Consider the following 22,637-nt stretch of genomic DNA (forward strand, 5'->3'; position numbering starts at 1 on the left):
AGGCTGTATTTTATATTCTGAATACATATGTTATTTTTTTTAGAAATGTACATGATATCTAACCACACTTTCCAACTTTTTGGTATTTCGTTTTTGTTTGTGTGTGTGCGTGTGTGTGCGTGTGTGTGTGTGTGTGTGTGTGTGTGTGTGTGTGTGTGTGTGTGTTTAAACATAAAATTCATATTCATATTTCAGAGATGAGAGTTAATCTTTTAATTGTATCAGGTCGTAGGCATTCTAAATTTTGCTTGACAGCTTAAAGAACGATTGTCTGTTGGGAATATTTGTTTCGTTGTGAATCGATGTGAATCGTGTTAAGCAGGGGATTCATACACTCACGAACTTCCTGGAAAGGACATTGTCGCGTTGTCGCCCAAACTCCCCAAAAACCAAACCCCCCCCCCCCCCCCAAAAAAAAAAAAAAAAAAATAGTGCGACATTTGGATCATTTGAATATTTTTATTCATCCAGAGGGCGACAATGCGACGTAGCGACATAGCGACAATTATCAAGGTCAAAATGAGTAAAACATTTCGCAACTAAGGATTCAACATGAGCTCGAAAACGCACTCAAGGGGGTGAGTGAATTCAGTTGTACGTCGCCTTTAGCAATATTCCCGCAGTACCAAGGTGGGAGACACCAGAAAAGGGCTTCACACATTGTACCCATGTGGGGAATCGAAAGTCTTCGGAGCGTCGAGTGAACTCTTTAACCGCTAGGCTACCCCGCCGCCCCAACAAGCAAGAAGGCAGGCAGGGAGGCACACACTAAAGGGGATACGAATTTCGGAATGAAACATTCGTGTGTTGTGAAATATTTCTGATTCACCTGCCGAGACAGATTCGGTCGTTGTTGATGATTTCAGCCACTGATTCACCTGCCGAGACAGATTCGGTCGTTGTTGATGATTTCAGCCACTGATTCACCTGCCGAGACAGATTCGGTCGTTGTTGATGATTTCAGCCACTGATTCACCTGCCGAGACAGATTCGGTCGTTGTTGATGATTTCAGCCACTGATTCACCTGCCGAGACAGATTCGGTCGTTGTTGATGATTTCAGCCACTGATTCACCTGCCGAGACAGATTCGGTCGTTGTTGATGATTTCAGCCACTGATTCACCTGCCGAGACAGATTCGGTCGTTGTTGATGATTTCAGCCACTGATTCACCTGCCGAGACAGATTCGGTCGTTGTTGATGATTTCAGCCACTGATTCATCTGGTCCAGACGTGTTTACAGACAGCTATCACATGAACATTGGACTCATTTGGCAATTCAGTATTCCTATAATGAATAATTTTCAATAGATGCGTTACACTTTGCACGTTGATTTCTGCATAGGTAAATGAAAATAGATAAATTTATTCCACGTTAATAAGTTTTTAGTTCTGCGGATCAAATTACATAGTATTAGAATAATTAAATTATACGTTTAGAAGATCATGCTGTGCTACACGGAAGAATACCAAACACCTTATCATGACTGAAGTTTTATGTCATTGCGACCCTACATCCGCAAATAGCATGATTGGCAGACCACAATCAAGACACCTGGTTCCTTTTGGTCTCAGTGACAGACTGGTTTGCCTTCTTGCACTGTCTGATGGTTCACTGTCACGGAGGAGTAATTCAAAATGCCTCCTAAGACCATGCGTCTACTGATCAGAGCCAGGTATGTTGCTGCAATCTGCTACCGGACGGCTGAGAGCAAATGTTGCGATTAACGACTTGTGGTCATGCGATAAAGGGGTGAAAAGCGAAGATCGTTGCTTCTCGGTAAACCTACAATAATCGTATACTATCAGAGTTGTAATAGTAACAATGGTGATGATGAGGACGACGGTGATGATAACGACGACGGCGACATCACGATGATGATGACAACGACGAAGACACAATGATGATGATGATGATGATGATGATGATGATGATGATGATGTCGACGCCAACTGCGGCTGTGGTGGATGACGATGACGATGACGACGACGACGACCTGACCTTAGCATTGTTAACTGCCATGGTGGTACTTGACATCAAATCAGATAAGATCGTTATGACAGTGATCATGTAGCTCCGGATGAACATATAATGTTTTAATTAATGCAAGGTTAACATTAAATAGCATGTCTTTAATGTTCGCACCATATTTCCAACACATTATATTGCCAGAACCAGAATGAATGCTTGCAGTACGACAGTGAGAGATGGCGTTGTTTCAAACACCGCACCCAAATACAGCTTCCCCCCTCCACCCCCACCCCCCAAAACACACACACACACACCCATTACATTCAGCAAAAGTGGGAAATCATTGTCTGTTTTTAAGAATTCTGAGACGTAAACGTGGAACCTGGAACCACGGTCTACAGTTAATGTCAAGGCCTCGCCGTCACCGAGACACTGGCTCATTAATAAATGTATCGTGAAATAAGAGTTCAGAGACACACGACTTGGTATTAAATGACTTGAATTAATTTTTCAAGGTCTCCAAACTGGATCGCTTTCTTGTTCTACTGACTGGATTCAGTCCAATCATCCTGCCGATAGTCTTACTTTGAAGGTATCCAATGGCTGTTGTCGCACTGGGATTTCCGTTATCGTATATATTTCATGCAGTCGAAACTAAATTCGAAGTGTAGCTTAACTCTCCAATGAACCTTACATCATAGTATCACGTATGCTGTCCCTGGTCGTCCCTGTACATTAATTATTACTGGTAGTGCAGGCATTTTACTTTCAGAAAAGAAACATAGCCTCTTATATATTAAAATGGAAACAAAATCCACAAACCATTTCAATATATTCACAAAACAAATCTGCGCAAAAGGGTGATTGGTTCGATTCCGATTATGCCAGAAATACATCCTTGTGGATCATAATAAAATATTGCTGATACCAGGGGTTCAGGACATTGTGAGCCGTTGTTTGATATCAAATACATGCACGGGTGTGCAACTGTTCACCTTGGGCAAAACACAGAATACGTCAGTAACGGAATTGAATAGAACCTCGTGGATGTGTCCAAATTAAACATTTTACTCCATTAACAACCATTAAGCTTTCAAAGCTTTTAAAAGAGGGTATACGTTGATTTAAGAAATGACTGGATTCGGTAGGTGTGTTAAATACATTCTGCATATTTTTCTGAATGTGTGAAATGTTATATGCTTTATTTCTCATCATTGTCAATGTTCCGCATGACACAACGTTATGAGATATGGCGGTATCAAGGTGGTCAGACTAAAAAGGGTTGTGTTTCATGTCCTGTCTTCAGCACGAGATCATGGTGAGATTACACATGCATCTGAGACTTCTCTCAGTAATTAATTTAGGAAATACGGCCCATTCTAACAAGAGAACTCGTTGGTTTTCCCCGGGTGATGCCTCAAGTACACGGTGGAGAGGGCGTGACTGATATGTGTGGGTGGTGCTGTGACAACCGTCCCCTGGAGTGTCCTTGTTCTGAATATAGCGATGGTGCTGTGCGATAATAATTAAGCTAATCAACGTCACTTGCACTTGGTGTAGTGTATGGTGAAGAAAGAATAACACCTGGTTCTGGTTGTATTTAGGTACAGATAACACGTGGTCGTAAACTTCCCGTAACAAAGGGGCTGAAGCAGTGTACGTGTGTCATTATGAAGGTTCCCATGTGAATGTGTCCTGTGTACCTGTGCCCCCTGCTGTAATACTACTGGAATATTTCTTGGCGTAACACATACATAGTCATTCTCAGACCACCCCGCCCCTATATGACAAACGTACAGGGACATGTGCTGTTTGTTAGAGACATCCACTTGTATAGGCGACGTGACTATTCGACTGATATAGTGTCATCACAACGTCATGGATACTTTGCTGCAAATGAATCAGGAGTATGACACATGACCAGTGACACAGCAGTACTGATACCGGGGTGTCCTAATGACCCGGAAGCCCCATGACCCGAGAATTCTGATGACCCGGAAGTTGTCTCCACAACGCAGCAAGTGCTTCCGACTGTTGAAATTCTACTCACCTGATTCAACCAATGATATATCCATCACCCAAGCATGACTAGTTTCATCCTGTATTAACCAATGTTAACAAAGCCAAGGGCATTATCAGAACCAGACCGCATACCATGGATTTTAAGTGTACAAAATGGCGTCCAGGATCCTGAGAAACACACGTGTATCGCAAGCACAACGGGTATTATATTCTTTGTCAAGACAGCCATGGTACCTTCTCAAATACACGTAAAACGATGAAAGGGTAATGTTAAATATATGAAACTTATTATCACAATTTTATTCCTGATTCAAAAGAGTAATTTTTAAGAAGAATCAAAAGTATTATTTCTCTAACGTATATAAGAAATCATAGATGATGTCAACAGCACGTTAGTTATCGTCTTTAAATGATTTGTATTCTTAACTGAATCAATAAATGGAAGGAAACAGCTTTAGGAATGACGTCACTTGGAGGCCGCTACACGGAATAGCAGTAAGTATGAATATCATATGGGTTACAAAAGAGTGGGTTCGGGAGTTACCTCCTCCTTGTTGTAATACTTCCGGTGGATGCCATGGAAGCTGTGAGAAATTTCTGAATTTTTTTCATACCATTTATTCTACATAAAACACTTCTGGCACAGTGGGCAGATGAGGCAAGGGAGGTGACGATATGTATATTCCATATGGCGGACATGTAATTCAACAAGTATATTTATATATAACTCCCCTGTTCCTTCACTCCGTCAAACGGGAAGCTGGCGGAATGGAGGTGAAGAACGATCAGAGTGTACGTATTAATTAACATGTAACACGATCTCGTTTGTCGCTTAAAATGTGGAATAAAATATATTTCGCGTGAGTAATTATTAAATTATTGGGGTTGGAGAGCACAGGCGTGCGAGGAAATGTACGTCTGCCTTTGATGGTGGAGATGTTTTATTTTGAAATGAAAAATATTTTTCGAATCGGAGGAAGGGAAGGACGTTGGCAACCTTTGCTCGCTTCACTTCAAAGAAGCAGACTGGCAATGTTCTCCCTGTTGCGTAACCTTATTTGCGCTACAATTTTCCTGTGGTTAACTGGATAATTCATTAGCCCTCTGCTGGAAGGACAACTTAGTCATGCGATATACTGAACTCGGAAAATCAACGACAGTTGGCGTGGTGGGATCCATTTAGGCGAGTTCACTCCCTACTGTCAAGGTGTAAATACGATTTCAAAGTTTTCCCGCACAAAACCTGTGTCTAATGCTACTAACGCGTCTACCAACGTCTATTCTCTCTCCTGTGCGTGTACTGAATAGGTGGTGGTCATGATATACTCTCCCCCAAAAGAAACGCATATAGGAATTTCACCTGTATTTTTCTGCTTCCTTTCAAACATATTATAGGCTTTATGTGTCAGTGAATTGCAATGTTCATGATGCGTTTCTTTTTGGGGAGAGTACATGTGTCCTGACAATTCCCTCTGTGGAGTACGACTTATGCAGCGACTGGCCGACATTGGCTGTCTGTAATAGAATTGGGGATGACCTGCGATCCATATCATGAGATATATGCATGAGATATGAGATATATACGTATATTCATTAACAGTTCTCAGAGGTTCATAAATAAGTTGGACCCGTTTATCAACAATTTGAAAACACGTGATAAGTTACTAGTTTGGCTGGAATTCTCATGATATTTCGTAAAATTTGACTGAATGTATCATTCAGGGTCTGGTTGTGATTCATATAATCTATCATATCTGTGAAAGCCAGAAGTACTTTTACACCAAACATGGACTTGGGTATCAAGTGTTACTCTCTGCCCAAGGTCGATGGATTCGTCCAGTTTGATGTACAGTCTATGAGACCATGCACCTCGAACCTTCTAGATACATATAAGTGAGTAACCCACCGCGAATTTATCTTACCGTTATTTACTAGAATTTGAAAAAAAATTAAAACAGCTGCTCTGAACTGACCCCTTTCTCTATGAACCTGAACCAACATTAGAAACAATTCAGGTATTGATTTTAAAAGCATGTATTTTAAAACCAAAATAGCACTGCCATGACCCTATACGTCGGATTGAAGAACACTCATTCTGGAAATTTCAACATTTAAGGCATAATGTACCATTTTTTCCACATTTGAACTTTATCGTGAACTACTTTGTTCATCCCAGTTAACTTTTTAATAATATTCCTTATTTTGTGTATGGAATTACAAATACATTTCACAATCATGATGTATTAAATGGTTGAATTATCAAAGGTTGTGAATCTTGTTCCGTGATGAATTTTGCAAACGACGGGCCGTAAAACATTATGATATTCAAATCCTGTGGCAACTTTTTAAATGAAGTATGGAAAGAGTATTTGTTTGTTTAAGTATTGTATATCATTCAAACGAGCAGTTCTACAAACCTCTTTCTACTTCTGTCAACAAACTACAGTCGTTAAGGAAATTCTGTAGAAAAGTTAAAAAATATTAAAACAATATTAATAATATACAAATAGCGCTGAATGTTTAAATGATTTCATGTTTCATCATTTATTACCATTTCCCATTAATACTTGTGTGTATGTCGATCATTTGTAACTTTTTAAAATGAATACTATCGTATCTATATATGATTTGTCACCACTTTCGGTAGATGATAACCTACCTGTTTATCATTTGTCACCTCTTTCGGTAGATGATAACCTACCTGTTAATCCTTTGTCACCACTTTCGGTAGATACTATCGCATCCATTTATAAGTTGTCACCACTTTTAATGAATTTTATCGTATGTTTATCATTTGCCTCATCTTTCTGTAAATACTATCGTATCTTTTTATTTTTTGTCACCCATTTTAGTAGATACTATCGTATATGTCTATCATTTGTCACCACGTTCAGTGATACTATCGTATCTATCTACCTTCTATCACCAGTTTCTGTAAATACTATCGTATATGTTTATGATTTGTCACTTCTAATGAATTTTATCGTATGTTTATCATTTGCCTCATCTTTGTGTAAATACCATCGTGTATCTTTATTTTTTTGTCACCACTTTCTATAAATGCTATCGTATCTTTATTTCTTTTGTCACCATTTTCTATAATTATTATCATGGTATGTCTTAATATTTTTCCCCTCATTTCTTTAAGCGGCATTTTAGAAGAAATATTTTGAAGAAACTTAATGGATAAAACGTCTTTCACTTCGTGATTGCGACGTTTCGATACAGATTCTTGTACCGTTTTAATAATGTGTCACGGCTTTAAATGCTATTGTATCTATGTATCATTTGTCACAACTTTCTGTAAATGCTATTGTTTCTGCTTATCACTTGTCACCACCTTTGGCAACTAATATTGCATGTCCTTTCATGCATCATGCAATAAATACGAATCTTTTTCTAATAAAACTTTGCCTTTGTAGCTAAATACATACGGTCAAGTTCGCTTCAGTCAATGTTAATACAAATTGCGTGATGGCTTTTCACTGCAACGAATTAAAATAACATATGTGGCGGCCAAAGGAACGGCGGAAAATCTTGTTTTCAGCTTAGCGTGGCAGACTGAAAAATACGACACTGACAAAGAATTCAGGTAATCAATGTATGGAAAGTAAGACAAAACTGTTATGCAATTTCCCCGATAATGTGAAACCCGATGTCATGTAGAATTGATTAGCTGAGACACTCAATTTCTGATAAAGCCATGTTCACTGAATTCGCCCCTCACCAACTCATTCCAACTTCATCTTTCATCGAACACATAAGATATTAAACGATATTGAATAATAGAACCCTTTCAGTGTTTATGATCCCAATCACCGCTTTGATCAATTCCTTTCCGCAGTTTCACCGTGATCGATAAAATGGCGACTTCTACCCGCCTGTTTATGGAACTGTCTGAACTATTGAATTATCCTTCAAAACAACCTGTTTTAAACTAATGAAAGATGTCAATAATTCCCAACAACAAACCAAAGGAACAAAACCCTCCGCACCTTACTTCCCTCCACCACCGTCCCACGGCTGGATTGTATGGATTTGTTGTAGTCCCGTAGGCAGGGAGTTGTACTCGGCATCACAGACCTGGGGCCGTCGTCATTGATTGAGCTGGTCTCACGAAGGTTTCCGCAGTAGTGGTAACGCTGTCACTGTCATTGTAAAACGACACCGCGGTAGAGGTCTCACGGTGTTGTTACCGAGGTGGACTTGACACCATCGTTGTCAACACAACGTTGTCGTTGCGCTCAGGAATTAAACAGGATCTCTCTACATTGATAGCGGTATGGAAGTCTTGGATTCTTAACAGGATCATTACAATTTCAAGGACGGTTTGCTGTGGTGCTTCTAAACGGTAGGTGGGTTGTGGATTAGACTTATTATCGGATTGTGATATGATATGACGAGAAATCAGCTTTAGGATTGGTTTCGTGAAGGTATATTGTTTAACATGACAAAGTATACTGGTAAACCGCTGAAGTCGATTTACGTGGCCACTGCTAAACAACTGTGCATGATTTGAAGTCTGTTTGATTTAATTTACCTAATCTGTGTTGCACAAGGTACTGGAGATGTCCTTGGTGTGATTTGTACGAAACAAGTTAACCCCTGGAGTCGACCTACATTCATTGTTAAACAAGGTCCTGGATTTTATTGGGCACTATTTTCTTCCAGGACGTAGACAGTGTTAACAATGGTTCGAGAGTCACCAGAAAGGATCCGTCACAGAGGGTAGGTTTTGGTTGCAGGATACATATGCGTTTGTGTCTGTTGACATTTATCAACGTGGTTTAAAGCGATTTGTTATATTGGTGTGGCTGTGTTACTGTCTACAATCTTTATGCATTTTTTATGATCATGAATACTGTTACATTAGTAAAACCGAAACACGTGTCAGCATATACACGTGTTCTCAGATATGAAGCCATGATAGGGAGCGATACACGGTGCAGTTTCGTTCGAATAGAAATCATCTTCAAGATTACTACGGTAATAAGTAATCAACACATGTTAAGGTCAAAATGTAGAAGGACATTTTGAGTTTATATTGTTCTACGAACATCGATGCGAAGTACTTTTCAAGGGGATAAGGGGATTTTCACAATGTTTGAACAAATACGTGTTATATATTGTTGAAATATCTTTTAATATGACATTATTTATATATAGTCACCAATGGTAACTAAACACAATGATAACGTAGCAGAACCAGTAGAATAAAGGTACTGAGTGCGTAAGGCCATGTACTTATAGTATAACTGTTTAGGAAGGTGTCAAGGTTAATGTTTTAACGTCAACGAAAGGACAATCAGTTTCAATGTGTCGAAACAGATACCACTGGCGTAGAAAGGCAAATTGGTGTGTAAATCACATAAACTGATCGCTAGAAAGGGTTGGTATGTCCTGATCAAACGGTGGCGCAACACTCGTAGAGTTTAGCCGTGACAAGATAATGGGAAAATGAGATGTACAGATTCATTCACCTCCGAAACGGAACAATTAAGCATCGGGCCATTACAGAAGGAGATATATGTTGTTTACACCCCAAACACTACCCGGGGCGTCACAAGTGGGAATAAGCTTTGCTCTGTGATTGATTGAAATATACACCATAACTGCATGGTAATTCCGTGCTCAAGCTCCGATTTCAACATTAGCCAAGCACCATCACTCTGTCCACACGGATTATACATGGAAAGGTGCAGGTCGTGTCATTACAGCTGCCGTTGACTGCTAATTCCCTGTTTACAGTCCACTGACTTTTCACAAAGCATTTGTAGGGCTCCATTATAACCACGCACCCTCATAAAGACCCTTGTCTAATTCGTATGACTCTGCAAAGCCTATACGTTCCAGCACTTTTCGAACAGGTGAGGGACATTTCCGATTGGTTATTTAACGTTGTATAGTAAAGAGGTATTTATTAATGTACAGGTACGTATTCATTAATCTATACCGAACAGCAAAAGAAACGCAATTCTGTTTTATACAGGTTTTGAATGGAAGACACAAACATGAACGCTTACTATTATGAGATTTCATTTTTTTCGAAACTTGCGTTTCTTTTGCTGTTATGTTTGTTTATCAATCTGTTTTATGTCTGTTTTTCAATCTTAAGCTATAGTCATGTTTGTCTTATTGTCCATGGAGTTAGAAATAACACTTAATATAACTCGTATGGGGACATGTAAATATAACTCGTATGGGGACATGTAAATATAACTCGTATGGGGACATGTAAATATAACTCGTATGTGGACATGTATTCCACGCGACGTATTGTTCAAGGCATTTAGAAGTCACTGTTGGTATCATTTACGTTTTATTGTGACTCAAGTTCGGAATGATGTCACACAACAGATGACGTCAATACCTGAAAATTGCTAACGCCATTTGGCATTTTAGGGTTTAGTAAGACTTTGGTCATTTTAGGGCGTTTTCCTGAAGATCAGCTCTATTGGAAATTGGAAATACATGCATGGTTGGGAAGGACATTACAACGATAGAATTTTTTCATGCTGTTTAATGCCTCATCACTATTCCAGCTAAATGACAGCTATCTGTTAATGATCGGGTTTGGACCAGAAAACCAAGTGGTTAATATCATGAGCATCGACCTTATGTATGGTCTTCGCTGTTGCTGCTGAAATGTAAAACATCCGTTGTAAATAATGCGGAATGTAAAAGACGCGTTTCATGAAGTCGGTGTGACACATAAGCTCGCATAGTAGCCACTATGTCTATGATAAAATGTCAAATATGCCATTATTAACTATTTCAATTTCAAATATATTTGGTTGATAACTTATCAGTCAACACAAAATGTCATTTATGAATTATTTACTTATCTTTCAGCTCGTAACTTATAAACATAACTATGGTTATAGCTTATACAGTACATAGATATTTTAAATCTTTGCATATTTTGAGATAATTTTTTGTCAGATGCATAAAATATTGTCTATGTTTTACGACAACGTATAAACTCGAGTACTTGGATAGGCACATAATCCAGATTTCAGACTTTCTGCAAACAAGATGCGCATTAATTATCCACGAACAACGAGCAACTGGATTTTTGTTTTGAAAATGTCAACGTTACAAATGAATATCTGATGATTAAACTTTTAATCCAGGAATTGCATTGAAAGAAAACATTCGTATGAACTAATCATAAATACAGTTATTAACTCGAAAATGGTTTTAGGTATTCAAATCAAACACCGTATTGTAGCCTACTGGTTAAAGCGTTTGCTCGTCCCACCGGAGACACGAATTCAAATCCCATTGTGGGTGCAATGTATGAAATACACTTCTAAATGAAACAAGCACACCTGTTTCTTGACACCTTTCTGTTCTGATGGTTAATCTTGTTCTTGAAGCATTCGCTCGTCACATCGTAGACGCGAGTTTGATTCCCCACATGGGTACAACATGTGAAGACCATTTCAGGTGTCCCCCGCCGTGATAGTACTGGAATATTGCTAAAGTATAAACAACCTGAATCAGCTAACAAACAGGAAATCCCTGACCCTTCAAACCAGGAACTGGGAATATGGTGCCATCCGTTCCTAATCTTTGCATTTATGGCCGGATTGAATATTTCTACTATCTAGCACAACCATGCACACGCGAACTGTCTCGTAGAAAAGGTCCAGGGGTATAGGCGCTAGCGTTGAATAAGTTATTGGAGATACTCAGCGTTTTGACAATGAGTCCATAAATTATACAACACGCGTTCACACCAAACGTCATGGAACCCAGTATGAGATACTTACAGTGTACCTATGTTTCTATAGGTCAGTGGGTCTGTCTCAGGCACTGAGACCCGAGAAGATGTGGATTAGAATCGGTCTTCAGCAGCTCACGCTTGTGGTAAACATAAACAATTTTGACAAGTAGGGATGAGGTACGAGTTCGGAAATCTGCTCCACATACTTGTCTTAAGAGACGACTAACGGGATTGGGTGGTCTGGCGGCTAACTAGGTTTATGCGTCATTATTTTATCTCACACATGAATCCATTTCTGATTGGCTAAGCGCTATTCTCTTATTTTCAATGTACCCCGCTGGGAACTCCGAACTCTTCTGTTGCTTCATGGTAGTACTTCTTTGTCTCGAATAACATTGAATCACGCATGAAGCACGGAAATTACCGATGTTTTGCGATTGAAAATCGACGGAGAGGGAGATAACTCTAAATCTGTTTACCTTGTGTCGTCTGCAAAATGGCGATTCGCCTCGCATTCAACAAAAGTGCTTCAAACAGTTTAAAATTAAAATTCAGGTGTTCGGTCAGATAAACACGTTCTTCACTGGTCCCTGCGGGCTCGAGGGACATAAACAAACCTCGAGGGTACATGAGCCCATGGCCCCTCGTGACCAGTGGACAATTTATATTGTATCCCAGTTAATTGTACAGATCGATGCACTTGATGTCTTGCATTGCACCGTCGTTGTTGACGAAGGAAAGAAATAAAAAGAAGGAAAAGGAACGACTAAACACAATTTTGCGTTCCCTTGTTGAAATTTCAACATCATTCTGATTTTAACCCTTCTCCATCAACACCATTCCAGCACTGAAGTATGGAATCCTACAAAGGACATTGTCGTGGTAGAGTTGTTGTATTGACCCTTCTACTTTTCCATATTTGTTAGTTGTACGAAAACCGTAAACGTTTACAACCTTAGACGGGATAATCCAGGCAGACACGCCGAGATAAACTAAAGAGGTACTGTACAATACAAGCTTACAATTCTGGTGTCATGTTTCTGGAGGTTTCCTTATAACGAACTATTATAACAAAAGTTATAACATGAATATTATATTAACAAACTTGACATCGGAGCAAGGATGCCAAACCACTTGTTGACATAGATGATCGGATATACGACCTGTCTGCCTCGATCAAATATTATCCATTTAACATGTCAAGCCATAACGTACATGGTTTCATTGAGCAAATGATGAAAACGATTTTATTTGGGGTGACATGATAATATTCACAAGTATGCGTGTTTCAGCCAACGTACATACACTCACATGCACGCACTCTCGCACACACCCATACATACAAAAACAAGCAGTAAGACAAACACACACACACACACACACACACACACACACACACACACACACACACACACAACCAACCAAACATACACACGCGCACATGTGCACAGGCACACATACCTACGTTGCTCTATGTTTGAATATTAGCCGTTAAACACCTCTTGACCTCTCCATCACAGTTGATTAAAAAAAAACACAAAGGAGACAAATGTGTATTTTGTTTATTTATTTACAATTCCTTTGCGCTCGACTGACTTTTCAAATAGATGCTCTCTCTGTTTTCTCTGTTTATGAATCTGTGTTTAAAATCATTATTCTCCTATAATGCATCACATTTGTCGGAACTATGCCCTAGCTTTCACCTCAATTATCATTTGATATCTGTTTGACATTTCAGGCCATAAATTTGATACTTTTATTGAGAAAATGATAACAGAGAGTATTTTACTTAAGATAGTATAAAAATGTTGGCATTTATGTTTCAAACAACACCCATGAACGTATACAAAATGACCAATCTAATACAAGAAAAATTCAACCACAAAGTGATTGTTAATTGTCCAGAGTGATGACAAATCGTTTTTTAAATACGCCATCTTTACGTCACTAAGTGATAGTATGCGCAGGAAACCACCGTAGTTGACAAACACGCCTTGTCATAATAACGCGTATTGACAGAAGACACTTGATATGTAAATTATAGGGTTTTGTCAGATTTATTAGAGGACTGAAGGTGTAATAACCCTCTCAATTACCTCCTCTTCTGACAGGGTGCTTATAGCAATTTGATGCGTTGTATTTCCATATAAAACACGTTGAAAAGCCATAGTAAACGTCCCGCGATACAAATGTATCTCTGCATACATCAGTCCAAGGATGCACTGGACTAGCATAGTGGTTTCCATTTTCGCCGAATACCCGGGTTCGCTTCTCAGAATTGGCATACCGTGGAAAGCTATATCTGATTCTCTATCTACTCACGCGCACGCACACACACATACCTCCCAGTGCTGTACTGTTATTGGATAACACCTACGTCTGAGCAGACGATACCAGTCCACGATACACTTCCGTTCCTTTAAACATTTTTTTACGATTCCGGAAACACGATGTGTATTTTCCACATCACCCTAACATGCTATACCTTAGAACACTTTCGCTTTGATCACAGACAGACTTGAACGATTCCCTTCAGAGGAGCTGATCGATACGCTAGATATTTGTCGATGTAGTTTAAGGGGTTTATGAAATGTATTGATTATATTTTGCCGAGCGACCAGCCCTTTGTGTGGGGGCGTTCGTGCCGAAGGAAGTCTAACATCCATGTTTTGTCCTTATCACATTAGACAGCATGGTTTAGAAATATAAATAATGTATACACTAGAAACGGGTTATCAGTTGATTGAATCAATAGTATACAGTCGCCACATCAGGCACGGCACCATCTCCTCCGTCATCTCCGGGTTTTACAACGTACACGAAGATACTACCCGTGCACTGTAGATACATTGCCTATGTATCGATCTAAACGGCAGTATCATTGAACTTTAAAAGGCCAACCGTAGTGGTATTGATTCCAGTACAATGGTATGCGAATTTACCTTTTATAAAATTTACCTTTGGGGCCACTGTTCTAGTAACTCAGACGTGTTTTGGTACCTATGTTGTTTATGTTCATTCAAGCCATGATTCAAAACGTTAAGCCACCAAGTGCAACCGACTGTGACGGTTGCGTCTAAATGGTTTGAATGTATATTAATCGATTTCATTCTGTTTTTCTCAGATGAACCCAACAGCGAAGACCACGGTATGCACTAACGAGCATCTTTCTACATGAGACTGTGCACAGTGGTGTTGTGCTTGACTGGAGTAATGGATGATTCTACACAAGGGACTAAAAACTTACAGGACAATGGACTGAGAAACATTAGCACCATACCAGCTTCTTTTTAATGCAAAGGATATAGTTCTCAAGCAAAACAACAGATGGTCATTGAAATATCGCGCACCCTGCTACTATTTCTCTAAAACGATCAAAACATGGTGTAAAGCTGAGAAGGCGTTATTTGTAGGTAGATAACCAGTTTTATTGGATAGATCTGGGATCAACAAAATCAAAATGAATAATACAATTGATCTTAACGTTTATGCCTGTTCATCGATTGGCCTGATTCTGCCAATGATCAGTGAATACACCTGGTCAATTGGAGCTAGGGCCTTTCTATACTGCTTAGCAATGGTGTGGTGTTTTTTGGGCGTAGCAATCATATCTGACACCTTCATGTGTGGCATTGAGCGAATCACCAGCAAGACAAGGGTCATCAAGATCCCGGACTCCGAAGATAAGGACAAGGTCAAGGAGATTGAGGTCAAGGTCTGGAATGATACTGTGGCAAATCTCAGCTTACTGGCTTTCGGGACAAGCGCCCCGGAGATCCTTCTGTCGGTCATAGAGATAACAGGAAAGAGCTTTAAATCCGGTGAACTTGGTCCTGGGACGATAGTGGGGTCCGCAGCTTTCAACCTGCTGGTCATTACTGCTGTGTGTATCGTTTCAATTCCTAAAGGGGAAGTAAGGAGGATTAAAAACATCAAAGTGTTCGCAATTACCTCGTTCTCCTCCATGTTTGCCTACATCTGGCTGCTTATCGTGTTGCTGTTGGTGACACCGGAAGTAGTGGATTTGTGGGAAGCAATCATCACCTTCCTCTTCTTCCCAGCCCTCATCATCACAGCCTATGCTACGGATAAGGGATGCTGCTGCAAAAGCAACAGGACAGCATCCGAAGTCGAGATTGGACTAGGTAAGAAACACGTCAATGCATGAGTTAGTCGAATTTCAATTACAGCCCTGGGACTCGTTCTATGAACCGACATTAGCGCAACGGCGTTCCTAAGCGTCTGTTGATGCATGGGAATTATATACTAAACAGCAAAAGAAACGCAACTCTGTGTTTTTGTCAAGTTTTAGAAGGCACAAACATGAACGTATACTTTAAGCGATTTCATTTTTTCGAAAAATTGTGTTTCTTTTGCTCTTCAGTATATGTTTACTAAGCACCAAGATCGCTTTGTGAGACGATGTCCTAGATTTTCAAAGCTCTCTTAGCGGTAAGGTAGTCGTAGGTTAATGTTAATGTATGGCACTTACGACTACCTCAGCGCTAAAAGAGCTTAAAAAATCTAGGCCCCGAGCCCCGTTTCACAAAACGACTGTATAGCTAAGGTGATCGAGAGTCACAAGCTCTAATCATAGACTTACGTTTTCACTACGATCGTTTTGAGAAACGAGCGCCTGTCCCACAAAGCTAACGTGACCGTTAGATGATGGTAACTCCCATACTTAAAATAAGACTTACGACAGTCAAAGCGCGAAGATTGCACGACGCCGTTCTGCAAAGCAGACTTAGCAATACGACAATCGTAAGTCTATGTCGTGGCTTGTGAGTTACGATCACAATAGCGCTAACATCACTTCGTACAACAACACAACGCGATCTTTTCGTTTGGACCACCCTATTCCCACTTTAAGCTCAGAAACAAAGAAGTCACAAGCATTTTCTAGCATGACACCTAAACGCAGATCACATATAACCGTTATGTACAAAGGATACAAAGGTAAGACAGGTTTACGCAATGAAATCAGTAGTATAGGTACGGGTAGAGAAGAGAAGTAAAACCCGAAGAGAATACACTTAAGGAAGAGATTTGACTAGATGCGGTTGCGACTTCGGTAAGGAATATCGAGACTAGGGAATACATCCAGATCATTGAAAAAGGATCGTCGTATTTTATTGAAGAAAAGTTAAAGTCAAAAGAACTCAAATTTAATTTGCAGACTTCAATTCCATTCAAATATCAGAACAACTTGTTGACGCGAATGTGTCTCTGGTTTTCAAAGTATGCAGTTATGAGAACATAATTCGTCACAAAGTGATTTGTACAGATTCAATATACGGATTTTAGGAACAAGTTTGTATTTAACATGTAAATGCATAGTATGGTCATTAATTACATTACATCATGTACAACATTGCGCAGTGGGGTTATGGCTTTATGATTGCCGAGAATTGAAATAACTGATTGAAATCCTTCAACCGGAATCTAAGGAATCCTAGAATGGACATTGTCGCGTTGTCGTATTGTCGAGTTTGGGTCTTTTTGCCAGTATTTGCTTGTTTCACAGAAAATGCGTCGATGTGACAATGTTGTTCAAGGATTCCATAAATCCGTTCAAGTACAATGCATCGTTACAATTGTTTCAAAACTTAATTTTATCAGATAATCTACTAATCCGTAGTTTATCACCGTCCTAAGGCACAGTCCGTGGAAAAATATAAAAAAATACCTGTTTTTCAAAGTCACCTTAACTACCCAACGAGGAGATCAAGCTGCTTTTCATGGCAGAACCTGAAATTCTACTATTGAGGGATGAAGAGATGGATTGATCGAGAACTTGATGGGGATGAACTTGGAAAACAATGGTGTCTTTTTCAGCGATACGTATGAGCTCCTTTGTTTATTCGTTGTAGCTGCTTACCCTCGGATGTATGGTAAGTTGTTGTGTTGCTGTGGTCGTGTTGTTGGGAGCAGTAGTTTGCCGTTCCGGGCGTCCCTAGCAACACGAAGTATGTGCTTGACGGAGCCGCTCACGTCGTTGCTAATATCGTAGACTGAAGTATATTGTCACTGTGCAAACACTCGAGAAGATAGTGCACTCGAATAGCTGTGCACACATAGTGTCATCAAGTAGACGAATAGTGAACGTGGGTTCGATTAGTTTGAAAACATTTTTTTTCAGAACGTAAACCATTAAATATTTTAAAGAAAATTATTCGTTATAAGAGCGAGTTAGTGAAATGGGTCTTTATGCTGTTTGAACACAATTCCTGAAACATCACGGCGCCAGATTCCAGAATATTTACGTCATATCAGGCTTCGAATCCGTACCGTAGTCCAGACGAGCGAATCCTTTCACCACTGGACTATATCACCGTCTAACTGCCATATAAACGTATGCTGAAATACACGTATATTGCTTTCCTGAATTTAACTACCATATCCATTTGTCTAACTGATATGTTTGCAATATGATCACTATTGTAACTCTAATATCAGTGTAGTGTTCGGTCGTTGCATGTTTTTTGAAAAATAACCCTGTACGCTTCTTTGTGCCCGGATGGAAACACGCGCATGCGCATATCATGACACTTTCTACTTCCGTGTTGGGTCATACTTGCTCTTTGTTGCCAGGCGATCCTTTCCAGATCCACGTTAGATCTGATCTTCAGCAACTCAAGCCTCTCGTAAGAGACAACTAACGAGATCGGTTGCCAGGTTCTCTGATTTGGTTGACACAAGCCATCATATTCCAGTTAGGTAGATCGATGCCCATGCTCTTGGTCACTGGATTGTCTGATCCAGACTGGATTATTTACACACGGTTGCCATACGGCAGGTATAATGCTGAGAGCAGCATGAAAATGAACTCACTCACTCTTGAAAAAACACCCTTTTGAACCTTTCCGCCTTTAGTGAACAATTGAAAATAAACGTTTATGCTGATGATTTAGGCTTACATATACGGACAAGAAGTTGTATTCACACACGTAAGGTAACAAGGGGGTCATACAGTGATTGAGTATGGTTTTACGACACTTTTAGCAATATTTCTGCTGTGTCACGCAGGGGGATACCAGAAATGGGCTTCACACATTGTAGTAACCGAACCCGGGTCATCGGCTCATAAAAGCAACAAATGATGACTTATATATTTGAAAAATGTTTTAATTGTGATTAAGTACTTTAACGACCTTCCTGTTCGGCAAACAATAGCAATTTCCTCGTTGTACCATGATTCAAATGTGTGTGTTTCCTCCAACCCCAAACGTGCCCCAACATTCATCCATTACTATCCCTTGTTCATGCTAACCAGCCCATCCTTCTACCTTTTAAAATTTACTACCTTCCTGTTCGGCATAATGTCTCAATTTTATCTTTGTTCTTTTATCTGAAAGACGTTGTATCATGATCCGAGTGCACGTGTTTCCTCCAACCCTAAATGCGCCTCAACATTCGTCCATTACTAACCTGTGTTCATACTAACCAACCCATCGCTACCCTAACATTCCATCCTTCCTCCAAGATATGCTTCAATGCTACTCAGTGTTGTTTCATTGAGATAACTTTGAAAGGAAGATTTCATAAATGTAACTATAATCAATAAAGTTGTCTGAACGTTTGCGTAGTTTCATAACAGTTGGAAAGATCAGTCTCGTTGTGGTATAACAAGCCTCGCTGTGGTGTAACATTACTGTACTAAGTACACAGCCACGTCACACGCCATGTACTGTAAATCAAGGAGTGTTTGGGGAAGACTAACTACTGGCATTACTAGAAGTCACATGGTACCTGTCATGGTACTCCACCAGTAATACTTTACTCTTGAGTCCAACAATTTAATGGAGACATTTCCAGAAATATAACCCCTTTGAAATATTTTAAGCTTACGTGGCTTCAGCACTTTCCGATAATAAAACAGTGTCATCTGCATACAACAGTGCTAATAACTGTGTGTAAATGCTAAACTGTACCTCAATAAAACAATTTACAATACTAAGTACATTTATATGTGCTCACATAAAAAAGGTTTCAGGATTATTAAGATAGAGTGCAAATAAAAAGGAGATGAATTTCCACCCTATATAACGCCAATATCACAGTGGAAGTGTAGTGAAGTAGAATTGCCATTTTCACACATGATTTAATTTGTTGGTATCTATTGTACATTTGCTGCTTATATTACCACAATCATTTTAATCCATAAACCATCAGGAAAACATCACTGATTGTATACACACAGACATACTCTATTGATCTCTGTTCAAGATTAGCGACAACCTTTAATATGTGGTTGGATATACTTTAGATAGAACTTTCAGCTGCAATTTGTTTTTGAGAATTCCAAAATATCATGACGTAAATACTTTCGTGACACAAAAAATTCTTGATTTACAATATACTGGTCTACGAATAGTGGAATGAAAATGACTTCACGAGAATGAAGACTCACCGACTTTAGTTATTAAAATTACAAGTTGTATGATCAGTACAAGCTGAATATAAAGTTTCTGTCAATAAATCTGAATATTTGTTAACTCTACCGCGTCACTCTAGTCACTAATTACTGAAACTTTCATGCTGTGTTAAGCTTAACCTATTCATTTTTGTTTTACTTCTGTCAATATCGTTAATGTGCATTGTGGTATCTGTCATCCCAGAGCGATCCTTCCTGTGTTTAAATTTTCAAGTTTCAATAAATGATTTGTGTAGGAGCTACAGTTTCATTGAAAAAATGATGACAGTATAAAAAACACTCTTCTCCATGAAGGAAAACAGCCGATCCTGTTCAGATTATTATCTTGATAAATTTTTTCACCCTTCACTGATGAACTTTCAGAGCACATTCCTTCAACCAGCGATTGTTTTTCTGAACAATAATTGTATTGGAAACATTACTCGGCTGATATTTACATGTATGTATTAAACTACATAATTTAGCTAACACTAGTACTCGTATCTACACAATTGATACTTTAATGTGCGTAAATTAAAATTAGTACCATTATTTATTTATCGACTTTGGTGGTAACAATATTTTTTCGACTAAATAATTCCGGTCAGTTGTATGCATCCACGTTCTTATTTCATGAAAAACGATGTGTTTTACTTGCCACATCTTTCTTATGAACCATCAAAACATAAATTAAAGCGACTCTTTATTGGATTGTGTCAAAAGTTTGGTAATTGAAAATTTATTTCAGTTTTTAAAACATACTTATAGTTTTACAAGTTGTGATGATACAGTAGGTTGTATAAACACACCACGAAAACATACGGCCAGCATGTTGGCAAACAACTGCCAAATAAAAAGGCAGAGAAAACACTGTGTATTTTACAGTCATAGGAACCATTAGCATTTATCATAGAAGTGCATAAAGTACGTGGTACTGACATCTTTCCAGGGCCCACTTGCACAAAGCGATCTTAGTGCTACAATGAATGTAACTCCCATTCTCCAACATAGGCTTAACATAGTCTTAGCGCTAACATTTCTTTGTGCAAGTGGGCCCAGGTGTTAACCTGTGTTGGCTGAGTGGGTTGGATCGCTGTATTTTTATGCTTGCGATTGACTGCTTTACTTTTAGCGTTATAAACCCCACTTGAACCTGAACTAAACATTTGGCATATTTTATGGATTTCGACTTCTTTTATTTCACGAGTGCATGTTTACACTTTTATGGATAAAACCCTATTTTATTTCGTGGGTGCGACGTTTCGATGCATATTCTTCTTGACCAAAAGCATAAGGGAAAGCATAAAAGTTCAAGTATTCCTATATTTATTTCTAGATTTTCAGTGCAATATAAACCATGACAAGAAACCCAGTAATGGGTATAGGAACACAAACCCAGTAATGGGTATAGGAACACAAACCCAGTAATGAGTATAGGAACACAAACCCAGTAATGGGTATAGGAACACAAACCCAGTAATGGGTATAGGAACACAAACCCAGTAATGGGTATAGGAACACAAACCCAGTAATGGGTATAGGAACACATACACTTTCGGGTGTTCCTTTATTCGTTTCCAGGAATATATAGTTTGCTAATATTGTACTTCTCGACTTCTAAAACGACACACAAAACTGTATACCATAATACTGCGATTCAAATACGTAGACATTGTTCATAGAAGTACGTATCTACTGTCGATGTATTTCTGGGATATCTAACGCTTTTCACCCTGTCTGACCTCCCCATGACTCAACTGAATAAGAGTTGCGTCTGTCGAATTATGATTGATAATCTACAAATTGCTCACATGGCCAGTAATTACTAATGACGAAAATACCAAATAGCTTTCCGGAAGCACAGTTTATCTTCACAGTCTGCGGACTGTGTGTTCCCACACCATGTTCTTCGTCTGTACGACTCTCATTTTGCAAGCAATATTTTAACATCGACACACGTTTCTCATTATTACTAATTGGCGCAATCCATTCAGTCGTAAAACTACATAGAGCACTTTGATGTATGTGTTGTGTTGTTCATAATGACGGAAGTCTATCATGATAATGTGTCTGTGTAATAGAATTTACAACCGTAACGGATTTTTGTCTGCTTGCATGCAGACTTCACAGACTATCGACCAATTCTGATGGGCATCGTCGCTGTTTGATTTAAGTACATTCACCTCTTTTTCGCGGAGTACATTTCCTGCAAAGATTGTCACATTGCTTGAATAATTTTTTTTTTAAAAAATGAATGCCATTTGGAAAGTTGTTACTTTTTTTATGAAGGATTTGCTTTTTCATACTATGAGGTAATGTGAATAGTGCAAATGTCCTTCTCGACAATGATATTTAGTTTCAGTTTGTTCCTTCAGTTTGTCCCTGAGCTTGTTGAGCTTAGAAGACAGATCCGATATTCCCAGAATGTGTATATTCTGTGGGAGGTACGGGCGTTAGGACATTAGGACATTACACCACTTGATTATTTCCCTTTGTGCG

At 39.1% G+C, this 22,637-nt stretch overlaps 1 protein-coding gene across 4 annotated transcripts in view; it reads left to right on the plus strand.

Annotated features, from left to right (window-relative positions):
• LOC137283700 (sodium/calcium exchanger 2-like) overlaps positions 1-22,637 on the plus strand; it is a 69,236-nt gene that overhangs the window by 26,127 nt on the left and 20,472 nt on the right. Inside the window, exons 1-3 of one of the 4 annotated variants that reach the window (XM_067815358.1) lie at positions 8,073-8,344; positions 8,665-8,721; positions 14,847-15,867. In XM_067815358.1, the coding sequence (XP_067671459.1) occupies positions 15,183-15,867 (685 nt within the window). In that variant the 5' untranslated portion in view covers positions 8,073-8,344; positions 8,665-8,721; positions 14,847-15,182. Of the gene's footprint in view, positions 1-8,072; positions 8,349-8,664; positions 8,722-14,846; positions 15,868-22,637 lie in introns of those variants that run through there. The other 3 variants (XM_067815359.1, XM_067815361.1, XM_067815360.1) reach the window with 3 other exon arrangements.

The sequence above is a fragment of the Haliotis asinina genome, chromosome 5, assembly GCF_037392515.1.
Source record: "Haliotis asinina isolate JCU_RB_2024 chromosome 5, JCU_Hal_asi_v2, whole genome shotgun sequence".
NCBI classification, from domain to species: Eukaryota; Metazoa; Mollusca; class Gastropoda; order Lepetellida; family Haliotidae; genus Haliotis; species Haliotis asinina.